The sequence below is a fragment of the Anopheles coluzzii genome, chromosome 2 (assembly GCF_943734685.1).
Source record: "Anopheles coluzzii chromosome 2, AcolN3, whole genome shotgun sequence".
Lineage (NCBI taxonomy): Eukaryota > Metazoa > Arthropoda > Insecta > Diptera > Culicidae > Anopheles > Anopheles coluzzii.
The window spans coordinates 104419700-104436626 of record NC_064670.1 but is presented as its reverse complement, the minus strand read 5'-3'; the positions used below and the strand labels follow the sequence as shown (position 1 = coordinate 104436626).

The 16927-nt window shown below is 45.1% G+C and overlaps 1 protein-coding gene across 1 annotated transcript in view; it reads left to right on the top strand.

The window, feature by feature from the left end:
• The window catches only part of LOC120949004 (heparan sulfate glucosamine 3-O-sulfotransferase 5), a 42452-nt gene extending 36492 nt beyond the window's left edge, over positions 1-5960 (top strand). Inside the window, exons 7-8 of the mRNA XM_040365926.2 lie at positions 168-361; positions 4976-5960. Coding sequence (XP_040221860.1) covers positions 168-361; positions 4976-5199 — 418 coding nt within the window. The 3' untranslated portion in view covers positions 5200-5960. The remainder of the gene's footprint in view (positions 1-167; positions 362-4975) is intronic.
• The last annotated feature ends 10967 nt before the right edge of the window (positions 5961-16927 follow it).

The following is a 16927-nucleotide window of genomic DNA, read 5'->3' as shown; positions in this document are numbered from 1 at the left end:
GATGGTAAACTTTTAATGCGAACTGGTATCATCCCGCCCCGTCCTGTTACGCTGCCCATCTGTACACTCCGTCCTCCACTTCGATTGTTGTTTGAATATTTGTGTCTTTCTTTCTTTCTTTCGCGGGACGCGTTCTCGCCGTGTTCGTTGCGGTCCCCGGGAGACAGGTCGTTTGAGGAGCTGGCCCTTCTGCCGAACGGTACGGTCAACGAGGCGTACCGACCGCTAGCCATCTCGCAGTATCACGTGCACGTGCACCGGTGGCTGGAAGTGTTCCCCCGCGAGCAATTACTGGTCGTCAACGGTGACCAGCTTATCGACGATCCGGTTTCGCAGCTGCGCCGAATAGAGGATTTTTTAGGTAAGTTGATTTCCGCCGCCCCCGTTCTTGGATCGCTGTGTAAGTGCTATGTGTATGTGTGTGTGAGAGAAGGTGAGCGAGTGTCCGTTTGTGCGTTTTTATTCGCTTGCGGGATTAATTGCAACCATTTGCACCGTTTGATGGGGGCACCGCCGGGCAAATGAATACATTAAGAGATTAAGCTTTTTGGAGTTTGTTTGGAATTTTAGGTTCGGTTGAAAACTTGGATGACCGCTTTTGTGTTGTGTTGAGTTTTGCTTTCTTTAAAGGTTGTGTTTTTATTGTTTCTTGGAAATTCTTCGATTCTTGGAAGTAGAGTTGGCATTTGGTGTGGCATAGACTACGATATCAGACAGTATTTAGCTAACAATGGTGCCGTCTATACACCAGAAACATTTATAAATTCAAAGTTCAATAATACCCAATAATTTACTAACAGCTAATCCCCGAGAGCTTTCACGGAAATTTCAACAGCGCTACTAATTCTTCAATGTTGTGCTCTAATCCAGGAGAAAGTAGCAGAGAACATTACACTTTAACCTTCAAAATTCGAACGGTGTATTGCCTCTGGCAGTTTCTTCGACCACAGCCATGTTTCAATGATGCCGATATCATCAACGTATGCCAGGATCTGGGTTGACTTACAGAAGATGGTTCGCGTAGTCCCCACCCTCGAGTCACGGATGGCCCTCTCTAGCGCCAAGTTGAATAGGAAACAAACAAGCCCGTCCCCCTGGCGCATTCCTTTGATGGTAGCAAAAGGTCCTGAGAGTTTTCCATCAGTCCTCACCTGGCAAGTGACGTTGGTCATAGTCATTCCTACTAGCCTTATCAGTTTGGCCGGGACTCCAAATGAGCTCATAGCGTCGTACAGTTTTACCCTGGCTATGCTATCATATGCCGCTTTGAAGTCAATGAAGAGATGATATGTGTCGTGTCTGTATTCAGCCATCTTCTCCAAGATCTGCCGCATGGTGAAGATCAGTGGTTGATTTTCCGTTTCGGAATCCTCTTTGATAGTATCCAACCATCTCTTCGACGTGCGGAACAAGACGATCCTGAAGGATCAGGGAGAATATTTTATAGGCGGTATTCAACACCGTAATACCCCTGTAGTTGTTACAGTCCAACCTGTCTCCCTTCTTGTATATGGGGTAGATGATGCCGAGATTCCAATCACAAGGCATTGATTCGCTATCCCACACTTCAGTAACAATTTGATGAATCTCGTTTTCTAGTCGTTCACCTCCATTCTTGACCTGATATTACCTACTTATTATATACCTGATCTGATATTGATATCTTCAACTTACCACAATATAAGACATAGATATCAGTACAGGTACAATCGTTAACTCGTACGACTTAACATCATGACCGTCTTGGATTCAACCGAAAGTCACTGAAATTCAAGCCCACTAGTGGTTGAGATAACAGTCCTTGATCGACAACGGTTGTTGTGCAAAAGAAGAAATAGAAGAATAAGATATAAGGTTAATGTTTCTCATTTCCAGCTTACTACTATGATCTCTTCTTTTATTCAACTTTTAGTTCAAGATTTGAGTTTTTCTGATACATATATTTCAAAAGTTGCAGGAATTGTAACTCTTTTAAGAACTTGCAGTTGATATCCATCAAACTTACCCGACCCTGAATGATGATTCTGGCTTTTAACTACCACAGACAATATCTCTAAATGCGCCTTATGATTGCTTCCACCGCTAAGCAATGCATAAATGACATTGAAAACACTAGAAATACCCAAGGCGCCGGTAATTATTTGCCCATGACGCAATTCGAGCCTGATGGAGGCAACAGAGCTAATATTGACCCTTCGTCAAGTAACAGCAGCGAACACATCAATGGAAGGCGTAACGTTTTTGCTTCGTGTACGGTGAAGTTAGTTATTACACCCACCCGTTGCCTATGATTCCCAGACACTAACGCACACAGTGTAGTGCGCCTCTTGTTATATGAAACTCATCAAATGCTACTATAAAATCCACATCCACGCAAGACTCTCGCGTGCTCTTTCAAGTGCAATTGAAGTTCATTTGCAGCGTGCTCCGTCTAATCCATTCGGATCGGAATTGTAATCATCTTTTAATTAACCTCGCGTCGCCACGGCCAGAGGCGCCCGGTGGCAGGTGGATTATTTGCCGGCAGTCCCGCTGCTAGATGGTTGCATTGAACGCCCAACGGAACCGATGAGCAATCAATCATTTGCTGTCGATGGCGTATCGGAAGCATCAGTCATTTAAAATTGGTTTCCACACAAAAAAAAGAAATACACTCACACACCATGCTACTATGTGGTGCGCGCTTATACTTGTGCCTATTATGGAGGTTCATATACAGCCTTTAGAAACAGGAGAAGGAGCAGGAACAAAAGAGTGCCAAGACAAGAGTAAACAACGCCACCATAGTTATACGGGGAAATTATGTTGCTTTGCTTCCTGTTTTTGCTGATCTCGTTTATTAAAAAGCCGAAGCAAAATGAGAAGAAACTACCAGCCAGGACGCAACTCCTGCGTCGTACTGCGTTCCGAAACGACTGAAAGAGCATGCGAGCGGCTTTTCAATTTCAACCTCAACCAATATGAACGAAAACAATCACCCTTCGTTTGCTTCACTTGCACGCAGGCACGAACGTTACGAACGTTACGTTACGAATACGAACGTTCGGCGGTGTGGCCCCCGCACGGATGTAATGTTGGATGGATGTTTGTCTTTTTCTGCTGCCGGGAAACGAAAAGCCAGGAAGCTGTGACAGTGTAAAAGGAAACCCCAGACACATGCCAAACAGACCTGCCATCTTCAGTAATTAGAAAACTTTTCGCTCCGACCGCGCTGATGCTCATTTGAAATTGCATTTATTCTGCCGGCATGTCGGCACAGGAGACATGTGTGCTTGGCGTGCGGCGTGAGGTTTTTCGAGGTTTTCGATTGGATGTGGGAAAGATAAATACGTCCCCAAACACAATCAAAAGCACAGTGGTTGTGGTGTAGATGGTGTAAGGCATTATTGGCCAGCACAAATGTTTTCAAAATAGCACCTTTTTCCCCTGTAATCAATTTCAATTGCATTCACTAGCTCACCACATCTTCCCGGCAGCTCGCTGTGTAAAGCTGGGACAGAGATTAGGGACGCACAATAAGTGATTGTAAAGCTCCGTGGAGCCGATCGAAGCACACTCGAGGGAGTTTTGATTTATTTCGGAGCGCATTAGCCTCGGTTATCTGGGCAGCCCTGGAAGCTTCAACACAGCCTACACCGGCCTACGCGCTTGACATTTCACTGTTATTGATTTTCCACCCAAAGAGCATTACGAGCCGACTAAGAGTGTGTGTGTGTGTATGTGTGGGCATTATGGGCGATCCGGGTGGGTGATATATTTTTATAACGAGTTGAAGGATAATTAACAGATGCTAGCCCGTCGATAGTGCAACGAATCGTTTCCCGATCCGATTAATAATTCGATACGTACCGTGTCCGGCTGCCGACAGCACGCGTGGGCACCAACGCAAGAGAGAGAGAGAGAGAGAGAGTGCTTAAAGGGAGAGGCACACTGCACAATGGGTAATCGAGTTGAATAATGAAACTTATCACATTACGGAAAAAGGTGATTTGATGGGCTTTCCCAACGTACGCTTTTGATGGCACCAAAAAAAGTTCCCAACTCCGCTCGCACTCGCAAGTGGGTCAACAAGTTTCCAAAACTGACGCCCAGAAAGCGTACGTCATACGGGTCAAATTGGGAGTGAAAAAAAGCGACGCTAGTTCATCCCCAGCCCAAAAAGCGAGCGGAGCAACACACTTCGGAAAAGGAATAATTGTGACAGAAATCGCTGTCGCTTCTTGTTGGCGCTGGGCAAGAGGCCGCCCACTTCAAACGGCTCACAGATAGGAAAGCAGCGTTGAGAGCAGCGCGGTTCCTTCCTTCGCAGCAACCATCGCTGTACTAATTGACGTTCATTCTGCTTTCCCAGCACAGCAGTATAGGAGGTAGTACAGGAGTGTCTTTTGCAGAAAAGAAAGTGCACCAATTATTATTGAAATATTTGTCCGTTATTTTAATGAGCCGATGGTTAAAAACAGGACACTGATCGAATTAAATATGGTTCTTTGGGTATAAAGAGAGCATGAGAGAGTGTGTGTGTGAGTCCCTTTTTCATATAAAACCAGCATTTGGAAAGCTCTCATATTATTATTTTTCCATTCCACCTCTAAAAAGAGCACCCAGCATGTGAGGAGCGTTTTTGAAACATTGTCGAGTGTTTATGAAAGTTTTCGGAAGCGGCAAACAACACGCCTTCCCAGGAAACTGCTTTTAACCTACTTTCCCTGGGGGGCTGGGCAGAGAGAAAGAGCGAGAGAGACAGAGTTTTCCAGTGAAATTTGTGCTTAATTTTCACCCTTGCGTATTTTGTTGTTGATCATACTTGAAACATTCAGTTTGGTTGCGCGTGTGTGTTCGAGTGTGTATGTGTGTAACAAAGTCCATACATTGTGCGGTAGTAGTAACGGTGTTGCATTCCATGGTGCAAGTTGTGTAGCGGTTTTCCCCCCTCTATTTTTCTACTAACTGCTTTTCTCAATCTCTTTTCCAACAGGCATCGAGCCACGGATCGGTAGCAATAACTTTTACTTCAACGAAACGAAAGGCTTCTACTGCCTGCGGAACGAGACGGGCGACAAGTGTCTGCGGGAGACGAAGGGCCGGAAGCACCCGCGCGTCGATCCGGTTGTGATATCGAAGTTGCGTAAGTTCTTCGTGGAACACAATCAAAAATTCTACGAGCTCGTCGGCGAGGATCTCGGCTGGCCGGAAGAGTAGGCATGCGGCGGCGGTGCCGAGTGTGTGTATGTGTGTGTGTGTGCTTGCCGAGAGGATGCACATCCGCTGCAACAGAGTGGAGGCAGAAGAAAAAAAACCAATCGGACAAGTGGCTGGGTATACAACAAACAACAAACACGCATACACAACTAAACATGTGAGACTGAATCGGAGCGGAACACCGGTGGCGGCAGGTAAGCGAAGGATGGATTGGTGAACCGATCGAGGGGGAAAGTTGCGGCCAATTTACTTCGATTTTAACACATCACCCTCCCGTCCATCCATCAACGGGTGGTGCAACGGGAATGCAGCTGTTTGCGGGAGAAGAGTGTTTTTTGTGTTACTTTCCTTCCGTTCCGATAGGTTCGATCTGCGGCAAAACTTCGCAACAATGCAATGGTTCGCTGAGATGCGGGGGAGGAAAGGCTCGCAAGCAAAGTGAGCGCAAGTTGTTTTGTTGTTTTGTTAGTGTACGGTGGCTTTTGTTCGGTGCTCAAAACATTCTGCAAACACACATTAGATAGGAATTAATTAAAACATTTGCCTCCATTGTTGCTTGCAGCATACGAGTGGAGCAGGGTGGAGCTAAAATGCAGTCGATGAGAAGGGAAGGATGATGTATTTTTGGTTTTGATGAACTCTTCATTTCAAATACTTTTTGTTCAATTTAAACATTATTCAACCGACTCTTTCACGGAATTAAATGCCTCTGCAACTTTTTTGACCCAGGAACTCGTTGTTTTACAGTCATTGAGGATAAAATGTGTCTCTTAGTTCCCTATTTTTTCCCCAAAACACCATATTTTATCATAATATGTCGAATTTTGCCTCTAAAAGAACTCATATTTGCTTCGTTTTTATAAATGTTTGTCAAATGGTACGAGCTTTGGGGAATAAATTGTCCTAAAATCGGCCCAAACACCATATAAATAATGTCTAAGAGCTCTTTCACACCGGACGATTGTGACAATTTGCGCGTTCGACGAACTTAACCAAATTCAAAATTGATAAATGAAAATCAACCAGTTCGTGCCCAAGCGAAATTTTTCGGGGATAATGAACATAAACTCATGCCATCTCTTTCTATTCATCAGCTCTACTCTCTCACACGCATCGATGAACTTTTACACATCTCTTTGTTCATTGTGCTATATTTGAAGGGTTTAAAACTGATAGATAACGATTCGTGTTCATGAACTAGTAGTGGTCAAATGGTAATGGTGTAATGTTTGCACCATGGTCGACATGAGTTCAATTCCATTTTTATTGTTTTCATTGATGATTTAAAGTTTTGATTTCTTTTTAAAACATGCAGCTCCAGTAACTTCAGACCCCTTTACTCATTGTTAGAAATGCGTGTTTAATAGTCAATCTATTATTTTTATTGTTTTATTTATTTCTTTTAATTCATTTCGTATCAGCACACCTTCATACAACAAAACAAGCAAATAGCACGATCATGAATAATAATATGGTGGCGCAACTGGCAAAGTGATTCGAAGTAGAATTAGCGATGTGGTTGGTAGCATCAAGGATGAAGCATGAGCATGAATTGGAATATGAGGGAAGGGAATGAATCCGAATGTTCATTTCTATTTTTAACTATTTTTTGCATGGGTTCATCCTTCACGTGTGTTCACTATCCCCGAAAATGATCTGTATTTCGCTGGTCTTTTCGGGGATAATTCGTTAACGAATTATCCCCGAAAAGACCACCGAAAACCAGCGTGGTCGGGAGCTTGGGTTGGCTTTCAGTGACTTTTTGTTACCATAGCAGGATAGTCAGTCCTACGTATGGGAGCACGGTCTATTCGGGACATGAACCCATGACGGGCATGTTGTTACGTTGTACGAGTTGACGACTGTACCACCAGACCGGCCCGATTTTCAGTCTATCAGTGGAACAATATTTCGGGTTGTATCCGTGTGATAGTTACGGTCCGCCATATTGGATTTCAGCCATTTTACAGTGTACAATCAAGGATGCAGTTTGTTGTTTTCTTTTTTTTTCTGTTTGAGCTGTTACAATACTTTTGAAATGAGTTATTGTTTAAAATGAGTTAAGGTACTTTTATTAAACTTATTATATTTTTCGCTAAACTAAAAAACAAAGTTCCAAACAATTTTTTACCTTTCTTGGCACAATATTTATCCTTTAGCAAAAAATAGAGTCCCCCTTTGAGCTAACCTTTGATTCGCGCCAGCAATGCATAGGCGTTTGATTACAAATGTTTCAGGCTGAAATAATCTAGGCTGAAAATCTTACGCTACTTTTTTTGTGCGTGAGTGTTGACATGATTTCAGCCGCTAACTGTCAAACTCCATATAAAATAGCTGGCTGATATATTGAAATCCCCTGTTGATCAATTTTGTTAACTTACAGACATAAAAAGGTCCATTAAAGGCAAATATTGAACCTCTTGAATTCAGTCTTAAAAACCAAATTCAATGTAAACTGTGCGAAATTGGTGATATATAGACAAATTTAGTGGGCAAACACTGTACTATTGCTGAGCCAATCAATATCATACTTTGTACAGCGATTTGCAAATGTTTAAAAACCCCTTATAAAGTATTTCAATATGAGGAATGTTTCAATGCATCAAAAGGTTCTAAAGAACAAAGAAGCAATTTCTACAACAGCTCGCTTTGCTTTCACCTTGTTTACTCTTGCACAGCATAATCAAGAATTCGTATTTATTTAACAACTGCCATCAACCAACATCCTTTTGCCCAAAAAAAGGATCTATCTCGTTCTCGCTCCACCACCAAGGATAAGCGCGTTACTTCCAAATCATTTAATGATAGCCGAGCAAAAGGAGGAATCCGTCCGTGTACTGACCAGTGCTGGTCCATAATCATACGGTCCCGGTCCCGGTTAAGGTAAGGTCAGTGCTCAGGCGAACGCTTACCGTGCTATAAATATTCTTTCCCGATTACATTCCCCCATCGCGTCGCCCTATCGCAGCACCCGCAAACCCGTGCACGTGCACACGTTGGCAAATGTGGCATGTGGAAATATTTCATGAGTCCCCAATTTTGCTCCGGTTGGCGGGTCCGAACATAACGTTCGGACACACTATCCATTTCCCAAGACCTGTGGAGAGATGACGGGGAAGGGGGGGCAGTAAACCCATTCACCCAGCAGCCGGGTGTAATGTAATCGCTTTGAAGAGAGAAAGAGAGAGAGAGGGTGGAGAAAGTGGAAAGCTCACTTGTTCCACCCCATTTCCCGGACCCCACTGGCCGTTTGGCTAGGGCTGGTTGAAAGTTGAAAATAATCGGTCGTTTGCGCGGGACAAATTGAGCTGAAATGTGTTCGCCTCCGACGGCCATTGCTGCTTGCTCGGCGAATGCACTCTCTGCACAAGCGGTCTCGCTTTCCCATTCGGTCATTCAGGATGCATCTTCTCCCTAGCTCTAGGGATCCAACAAACGGGCTGAGTCATCTTCAGGCGACGCATGTGAACGGCGACATGTGCTGCGGGAGTGAAACGTGCGCCGCTGGTGAGATGTCTGGACTGAGATGTCTGAGGCTTGCCGTGCCGTTGGCGGTGCTTTCGTCTTTCAACTCGTGAATCGTTTTGCCCGGGGGTTTGGAATCGCCCTGGGGGGACGAAAGGCATTCAAACGAAGCCGAAAATCCGAGCTCATCGCAAAGTCCATTCGATGGTGAATTTGCCATTCCTCGCCATTCCACACACACACACATACACATTCACGCTTGCATTTGCCGTCCCGGCACGGATTTTGCCGTTGCCCGGTTTGCATGCAAAAGTGGAGAAGGATGGATTAAGTTTTCGTACCCAAAATTCATCGAGGTCGCACGTGTGTGAGCGCAAGTGTACGTGACTTTTGCGAGTGCCCACGAGACCCACCCACCCGCGCCGGGCAAGAGCAATTGCGCCGTGGGAAGCGCGCAGGCGAAGGTGGTAAACAAACGCGCAAAGCGCTTCTCGTTCGTTCACTTTGCGCCCCCCTCCCGTTTGTGGGACAGAAGAAAGCTCCTGCCGCACGAGCTGATGATGGAATGTGGAATGGTACTACGGGCGAGGTTGTGGTTGTGGTGAGCTATTCCCACTATCAGGCAGTGTGTGGTGTTGGTGATGCTGCAGACAGCAAGCGACGAACAGGCGGGGTAGGAAAAAACACACACACACCCAAAGCGAGTTGTGAATCGTGATAAAAACCGGCGGCCATCGTTAGGATCACGAAGCGTATGGTTTAGTTTATTTGGCGAGCAAACAAAACAAAACAAAAAAATCCCATTCTCCCGTTTGGTTGTAGTATGAGGGATGGTGGGGGCGGGGGTTTGGGAACGGGGTAGCAGGGGGTTTCAAATGGGGTGCGAATTGGGGCATTGCTGGCAATCGAAATCGAAAAACGCACACATCCCCATGTTTTGTGGGGCGACTTTTCGATTTTGGCGCTCAACCGGGGAGCGTATGTTTTATGTTTGTGTGGAAGAGAGAGAGAGAGAGAGAGAGAGAGAGAGAGAGAGAGAGAGAGAGATAGAGAGAGAGAAAGGGAGATTGATTGAGTTGTGAAAGGGAAAGAATGATAAGTAAACATGGTTTTCATTCATTCGGATGCGTTTATTTTGAGCTGTGTCAAAACAATACATTTTCACAGATTGTATCGCATAAGATAAACTTTTCATCTTGTTACATATTTTTGCAATTAGAAGATCAAGTGATGCATGAAAGGAAATGACTATTTGACCTTACAACTCAAATATTTTAACTTAAAATGTGTACACTAACCTAGCAACGTGCACGAAGTATCAATTATTGCTCACATACCGTCCCCTAAAAAGTTTCTATTCCACTGAACAAAGAACTATGAGTGACACGTAGCTGTTTCACCCGCTTTTTTACTCTCCCCTTTGTTCCGCTCCATCTTCGGGCGTGTGTGTGTGTGTGTATGTGTGTGTGTGTATGTGTGAGAGTGAATTAATCCGCAACCCGTACAGGGCACCATGCGTCTCCATCGGCAGGGAAGCGAAACGCGCACACAAGATGCTGCTGGCTGCGCTACCGCAGACTAATCCTATTTGCACCCTTCCTCACTCTCTCTCTCTCTCTCTCTCTCTTCCTCTCTGTTGCAGTGTCATTCTTTCCCATCTTTCAACCGGAGCTGGCCACCATCGCTGTGTGGCCACGGTCACCCACAACACCCCCAGCCAGGGGTTGTTTGGGATTAATGAAAAAGAGCCCAGGCGCGCTTCCATATGCAGCTGCCACGGCCAAACGACCGAAGCCAATTCGTTAGCGTTTTGTTGACAAATTTTTGCATCCGACATGCAACATGCAAGAAGATTATTGTTTGTTTTGCTTTGTGCAAAGTGGAGAGGTTTTTCTTTCTTTCTTTTTTTTAAGAGAGTTGCAATCGCAAAAAAAGAGAGAGTGTCGCGTTTGTTGGACGAGCAATAAATCGATTGGCCAAAGAGCTACGCAGCAGATTTTTTTTTTTAGAAAAAGCAGATTGTTTGAAATGGATTGTTTTAAACCAGTTGAATTCTTTGCTTTAGAGTGCAGTTTGCAGGAAGGAAGATAATAACCATGCATTCAGAGAAAGCGTTCTTTCATTAATATCAAGCAGTGTTACCACGAAAGTGGACCCCTCCGCTTGAAATTAGTTGATGAAACTTCCGGTGAAACACTCCTGGACTTTCCAGCTCTAAGAGCGCGAGCATGAAAAATTATCCTACTCCTCGCTGCCAGCGGTCACAAAATTCCCGACAACAACACCTTCAGAGCTCGGCCACCGTGAGTGGCCTTATCGTGTCTTGTTGCCCGGTGTTCCGACACCGACACGTAAACGTGTACGTGCATAATGAGCCTCAATTCCGGGAGACTGTTTCAATGATTCTTCCACTTCGTGGAACCAAAACCCCCGCCCGCGTACACGAATGGATGGGTAATGAAAAATCCATTACAACTTCTGCACCAAAAACCGTCCGAGTCCGGCGCTGCTTGAAGCTCTTGAATTTACATCCGCACACCGCAAAGGTCATTTCGATTTCATGTCCACGGGCAGAAGGCCTTCTTGCAACTACCTTCAGAACACATGCGCGTGTGTGTGTGTGTGTGTGGTTTTGTGTGGGATGTGGGTATCGCGTGCAGCTAGCCGATAAGTTGACCCCGTTCGGTGTCGGCCGAGGAGCACCACACGGGTTTTGCCCCATTCCGGGAAGTGATTGAAATCGGAACAAAATTGTTGCATCACGCCACGCGATGTCCAGCTGCACATACACACACAACTGGACACAACTGGACGAATAAAAAGTGCGCTTTCTGGTCTATCTGGCCGAGCCCGAACGACAAAGTACCGAAAGTGTTTCTTTTGCACTCACCAAGTGATCGAATACTATCGTGTAATGGGCGTCGGATTGCATCAACTTTTTTTTCTCTCTCTCTCGCCATTTTCCCTTCTCACCGCTTTGATAAGACCCGGGGGTCTTCCGGGACTCGGGTTCATTTTTATCGCTCTTTGCCACTTCGAAGAAAAATGCTGCGAGCAAAAAAAATACAAAAAAAAACTACAGAACCACTTCACAAAAGTCAACCCGCTTGCCCGTCCGCTTCGTGTGTTTTTCGTGTCGCTTATCCTTTTGCTTCGACTGGCCGAACATCCGAATCACGTAACAGTGAATGGGCACCGGGCCCATCCATCCAGCGTCCGGGAATGCGGGTGGAAAAGACGAAAGACGTCCCCCCCCCCCCCTCCCCGGAAGATAGCCCCAAGCTTTTTGGCTAACGGGGAAAGTTTCCTGTTTGGAAATCAAATAATTAGAACCATTTGCATAATGTGCCCCAACAGGGCGGCGGCGGCGAACGGTTCGGTCCAATACCGTCAACAAATCTACAGAGCTTGCAAAGGGGCAAAAAGAGGAGAAGAGGAGAAAGAGAAAGAGGAGCAAAGTGGGGAAGGTTTTATTCGACATCGATCGGATCTCGGAAGCTCGTGTTGCTGTCGCTCTTGTCATGAGTGGTTGATAGGTTGCTTTAGCTGGTTTCGGGGTTTTCATTGCTCCCCCCGTTCCTTTCCCCTTTACTCCCCCCCCCCCCCTCCATACCTCTCACCCCGTAATGTTGAGTGGGGTTTGCTGGCTTGCTGGCATTATCTTGATTTGGAATGTATCCGTTTTTGGCGGGGCCCAAGCTTGCTGCTCGGAAGTGAAATCGTTTAATAGAGCGATTTTTAAAGAAGGCATGGTTTTCAATATTTGAAGCAGCGCTGAAAGGTCTCGCTTATCAGTTTTTCAGCTATTGATGCAATCGATGCAATTGATCGCCACATCATGTTTATGAGAAGCTTCCATTCAGGCGCTTTTTGAATTTGAATTTTAAAGAGTCTTCTCTTCAATCGAACTGAACTGCTTTTAACTTCATCGTAAAGCTGAGTGCAATTGCAATACTTAACCCATTTACTGAAACATCCTTGCTCTGCGGAAATGTACTACCAAAGCTGTTGCGGTCAACCACACAGTCGCCAACTGAGCATCTCGCAGATGCAAGATTCAACCACGAGGGACAGCGCAAGTTGACAAGCACCTTCACCGCATTAAAAGCCACGACCTCCGACAAAAGACACTTTGCATGCGATGCGTCCATTTTACTTCCTTAAAAAAAGGGAGAGAGAAAGAAAGAGAGCGGGATGACATTTACGTACAAAAGAAATGAAAGAAAAAAGCCCTACCTGCATACATTCAGGCGCACAGAGATACAGTTCCCACCCGGAACGAACTGTACGCGATGGTGCCCCACGTTTCCCATTGCTGCTGTAGCAAGGAAAAGGGAGTAAAAGTTCGTTTTTTCTCCGTACTTCTTTTTTTGTTCCCTTACACCATCCCGGCCGTACGACCGCTTCACCCGTTTACGCTTTAATCTGCTTAACTCGAGCGGCTCAAGCTGCCTTTCAGCGTGATGCGTCATAACTGTCACGTGTTTCGTGTTTGCCCATGCACGGAACGGGATTGCAGGCGACATACTGTCAGTGCTTTTCGGATGCTTGTTGTTTGTTTCTCTTTCCTCCCTCTTTTTGCGAGTATGTTGACGCTGCCTATTTTTACTGCTGCATAAAAAGGGTTTGCTTGTTCTCGCTCGCGCACCCGCTCGCTCAGACGAGTTGCACCAGTTTGAAGTGTGCTCGGATTGTGGGATTGTGGCCGGTAACCATATGCGAAAGAGGGCGTTAAATTTTGATGAGAAACACAAGCACAAGCAACGCTCAGTTGCGATGCGAATGGGAAAAGAAACGCGACCTTGTCTCCATGCATTGGATGGTGGTGCTGTTAGTGCATACATTTAGGCGCTTAAAAACTGTGAAAACTGTGTTATTAGTGCCTAATTTTTTTATTCGATTTAAAAATGAAATAAAAAAAGCTCAAAATTAAACTACACTAAAATAAATTTGATATCGATTTTTGCAAAAAAAAACAATTGCAAGAAAAACGAATACAGCCAGCAGCGATTCCTCTGCTTCCACCAGCCCACAGCTATTTCCCAGCGGAGCCTAGCCCCGTCCCATAACTACACACAGTGCACCGTCAAATCCCACCTTGCGTGACCGGAACGACATGTGTGAGTCCCACCGCTGTGTTGGGGTCGTAAAATACGGCCATACGCTGCAGAATGTAGCACAGAAGAATTAATAGCAAAAAAATAAGGGAGCCAGTCCCAACACCCAAAACCCATCCTAACAATTTATGGTACAATTTTAAAACCTCACCACACACCTCAACACCCATGCGTGAATGTGTGTGTGTGTGTGTGTGTGTGTGTGCGTGCGTAAAGCTGATGCTGCTGCTATTTTACGAACACGCTGATGGACAAACGACACTGGTTGCAGCTCTAAATGGGGAAAAAAAATGCTGCAAAACTGCAAAAAGCTCAACGCGATGACAAAAGAAGTGCGGAAGATTAATGCTGCAAATATATTATCATTCCTCCCGGTTTCTGGTTTTTTTTTTTGCCAAGTGATATGGTACGAGGGAAAAGGAAACATACGCAAAAAAGCAACGGCGCCACATTTTTACGTACCACGCGTATGGTCGCGTAGCCTCAGGCTGCGAGGTTTGGAGTGAAGTGGATTTGCATTTTGAGTGGAGTGAGCGGCAGCAAAACCTTCCCATAGCAAAAGTGTATGTGTGTGTGTATGTGGATGGAAATTTTAAACGAATTTTACACATTATTTCTTGCCCCCCGTGCTACTACCTACCTACCTACTTCGCCATACGCAGCCGGCTGGGTAGGTGCAGCGTATGGCGATGTAATTTAGGAACAACCGTGCCACTGTGTGGCGGGCACGAGCCTGAAGCGGGTACCCGCTGTAACCCACCGAGTACAGAGAGGCAAAGTAACCGACAAAAAAAAAATGCGTCGTATGATTCATGTCCCCGAGCACCGGGGAGCACTGTGAATACCCCATAGCCCCCTCCAGTGAGTTTACGCGAGCGTAACAGAACGGATAATCGAAAGCCAACGGAAATATTTATGAACATTACATCCCTGTGCACGATTTTATCGAAAATCCGTGTTTCAAAAAACAGGATCTGTAATGGAAGGTGAGGATGGTGGGGAGGAAGGAACCGTTCCACCACACTTTTACTACCGCGCCGCAACGAAACGAGACAATAGACAAAGTGGGGCGAAAAAATTCGTGGTTCTGCACTGGAAAAGCTCGTCCTAAGCTTCGCGGAGCGATGTGTGGTGCTGCACACAGTGGGATCGAAGCCAGTAATCCAACATAATTACTGCAAAACAATTCACACAGCCCAGCATACGCATACTGATTTCGATTTCGATACGGGGAGTAGGGAACATAAATTTCTCTTTCCGCGCTTGGGTTTGGAAACTCGAATGGATGCTGCACACCGTTACCTGCTGGTGGTGGTGGTGGTGATGCACAGCACTGTTAGTAGATGGGTTTATCTTGTTGCTTTGCTGCTTCGGTGTAGCCCGCTTTTGCCCGCCCCATTCCACGGTGAAAGGTGTACAATGAACTCCTAGTGCTAAAACAAGTCACCGGGATTTGGCCGATTTCTGCCCCGTTCTGCCCCACTGACACAGCTCAGGCGGTTCCCGGTAGCGTACCTTTCCAGATCAGCCTGGGTGATGGGGCCAACAGTTTTGCTCCTGTTTAAATCGCGCACACACACCGAGCTACAGATGCCCTACTTTGTACTGTTGCATACAAAATTACATCCTTGTGCAGTGCCGGCTCGAAAAAGGGTCGAAGAAAACGGGTCCGTACCACGGTAATGGTTGGACGCTGGGAGCTGGCTCTCTCTCTCTCTCTCTATCTCTCTCTAATGTGAAATAAATTGCCGAGGCTGTGGTTTTGCACAAGCGGGCTTTGCGTTTGAAACAGCTTTAACGTTAACGTATCCCACACTATTACTAGCTAGCTATTGCTAGGGTGAAGTGGCTTAGTTTCTGTGCCCCTGGATTCACCGAACGGGCGGGCGTACGCAGTGGGCTTACAGGTAAAGTCAGTTTTTTCCGGGGACCGTGATTGAAGCGGGCTGTACGCAACAGGTCATCAATCATGTTTTCGTCGTAATTGATCGACCGTTTTGGAGAGGGAAATCTGTTTCAAAGTTCTCAAAAAAAAAAAAATAATACCAAAAGGGAATGATTAACATGTTGTAAGACGCTTCGGGGTAATATCGTGAGGCGGAAAGCTTGATTGGCCCTTTATACATTTCTCGGTACGCAAACGGACATATCCTTAATGATGATGGCTTGCGTTAGGGTGCGTTTACACTGCTTGAAATTGCGCAGCACAAGCTGATGTTGTCAACAGTGCCTGCCTTTTTTGAGCCTTTTTTGTTTTGGTCATATTAGGTATCTTTTAAGGCTCTTTTTTAAATGCTATAAGATAACGTTATTTCTCTATGCGCTTTGCCCATTTTGTCTCTTAAATAGATACATAAAAAGTTTGGCATTTTCTTTTATTTTTTTTAAATCCAATTGGAAAATAATAACTGGTTCGATATTTTAAGCCAGAAAGATGAAATTTTCAGCTAGCCATTGGAACAGTACTCATCATACGGGTTGTATCCATGTGACAGTTACTGTCCGCCATATTGAATCTAACAAATTTTGTACAAATCAAAATCCTCTTTTTTTCTTGTTTTCGTTTGTAATTAGTTTGAAAAGTTAAAAAAAAAACTTAGAAAATCGATCCAAGCTATTCTTTACTTTTTTTTTTGTTAAAATATTTATCGTTTAACAAAAAAAATCAATCCTTCCAGAGCTATCCTGATTGCGCCCGCGGCGAATAGGCGTTTGTTTACATATTTTTCATGCTAAGCTGAGTTTTTTGTAGGGATTTGTATAGAGTGTTGACAAGATTTCAACCTCCAACTGTCAAAATGTACGTAAAACAGCTCGCTGATATCGTAAAAGCTCCCAATAATAATAGAAAATATTGCATAACTTTAGGCGTTTATCATTGCTTCATTTATTAATGTCGTTTGTACACGCCGTTGCTATGTCTATCATCAATTTCGACCTCTTAAAAACCTCCCTTAAATCGTTTCGTGTAGTGTAGACGTACCTCAAGAAAATCGCTTACCCACCAATTCTCTACCACCAATAGCAAACGGATTCCAGTGGCATGTTCGCTGGCGGAACAGCGAAATGCAAACGGTTTTAACAAGATCGCCGGCCATGCGATCGATTCAAGCGTGCCCGTTGTTGATTTAAGCGTCCGCAGCCGC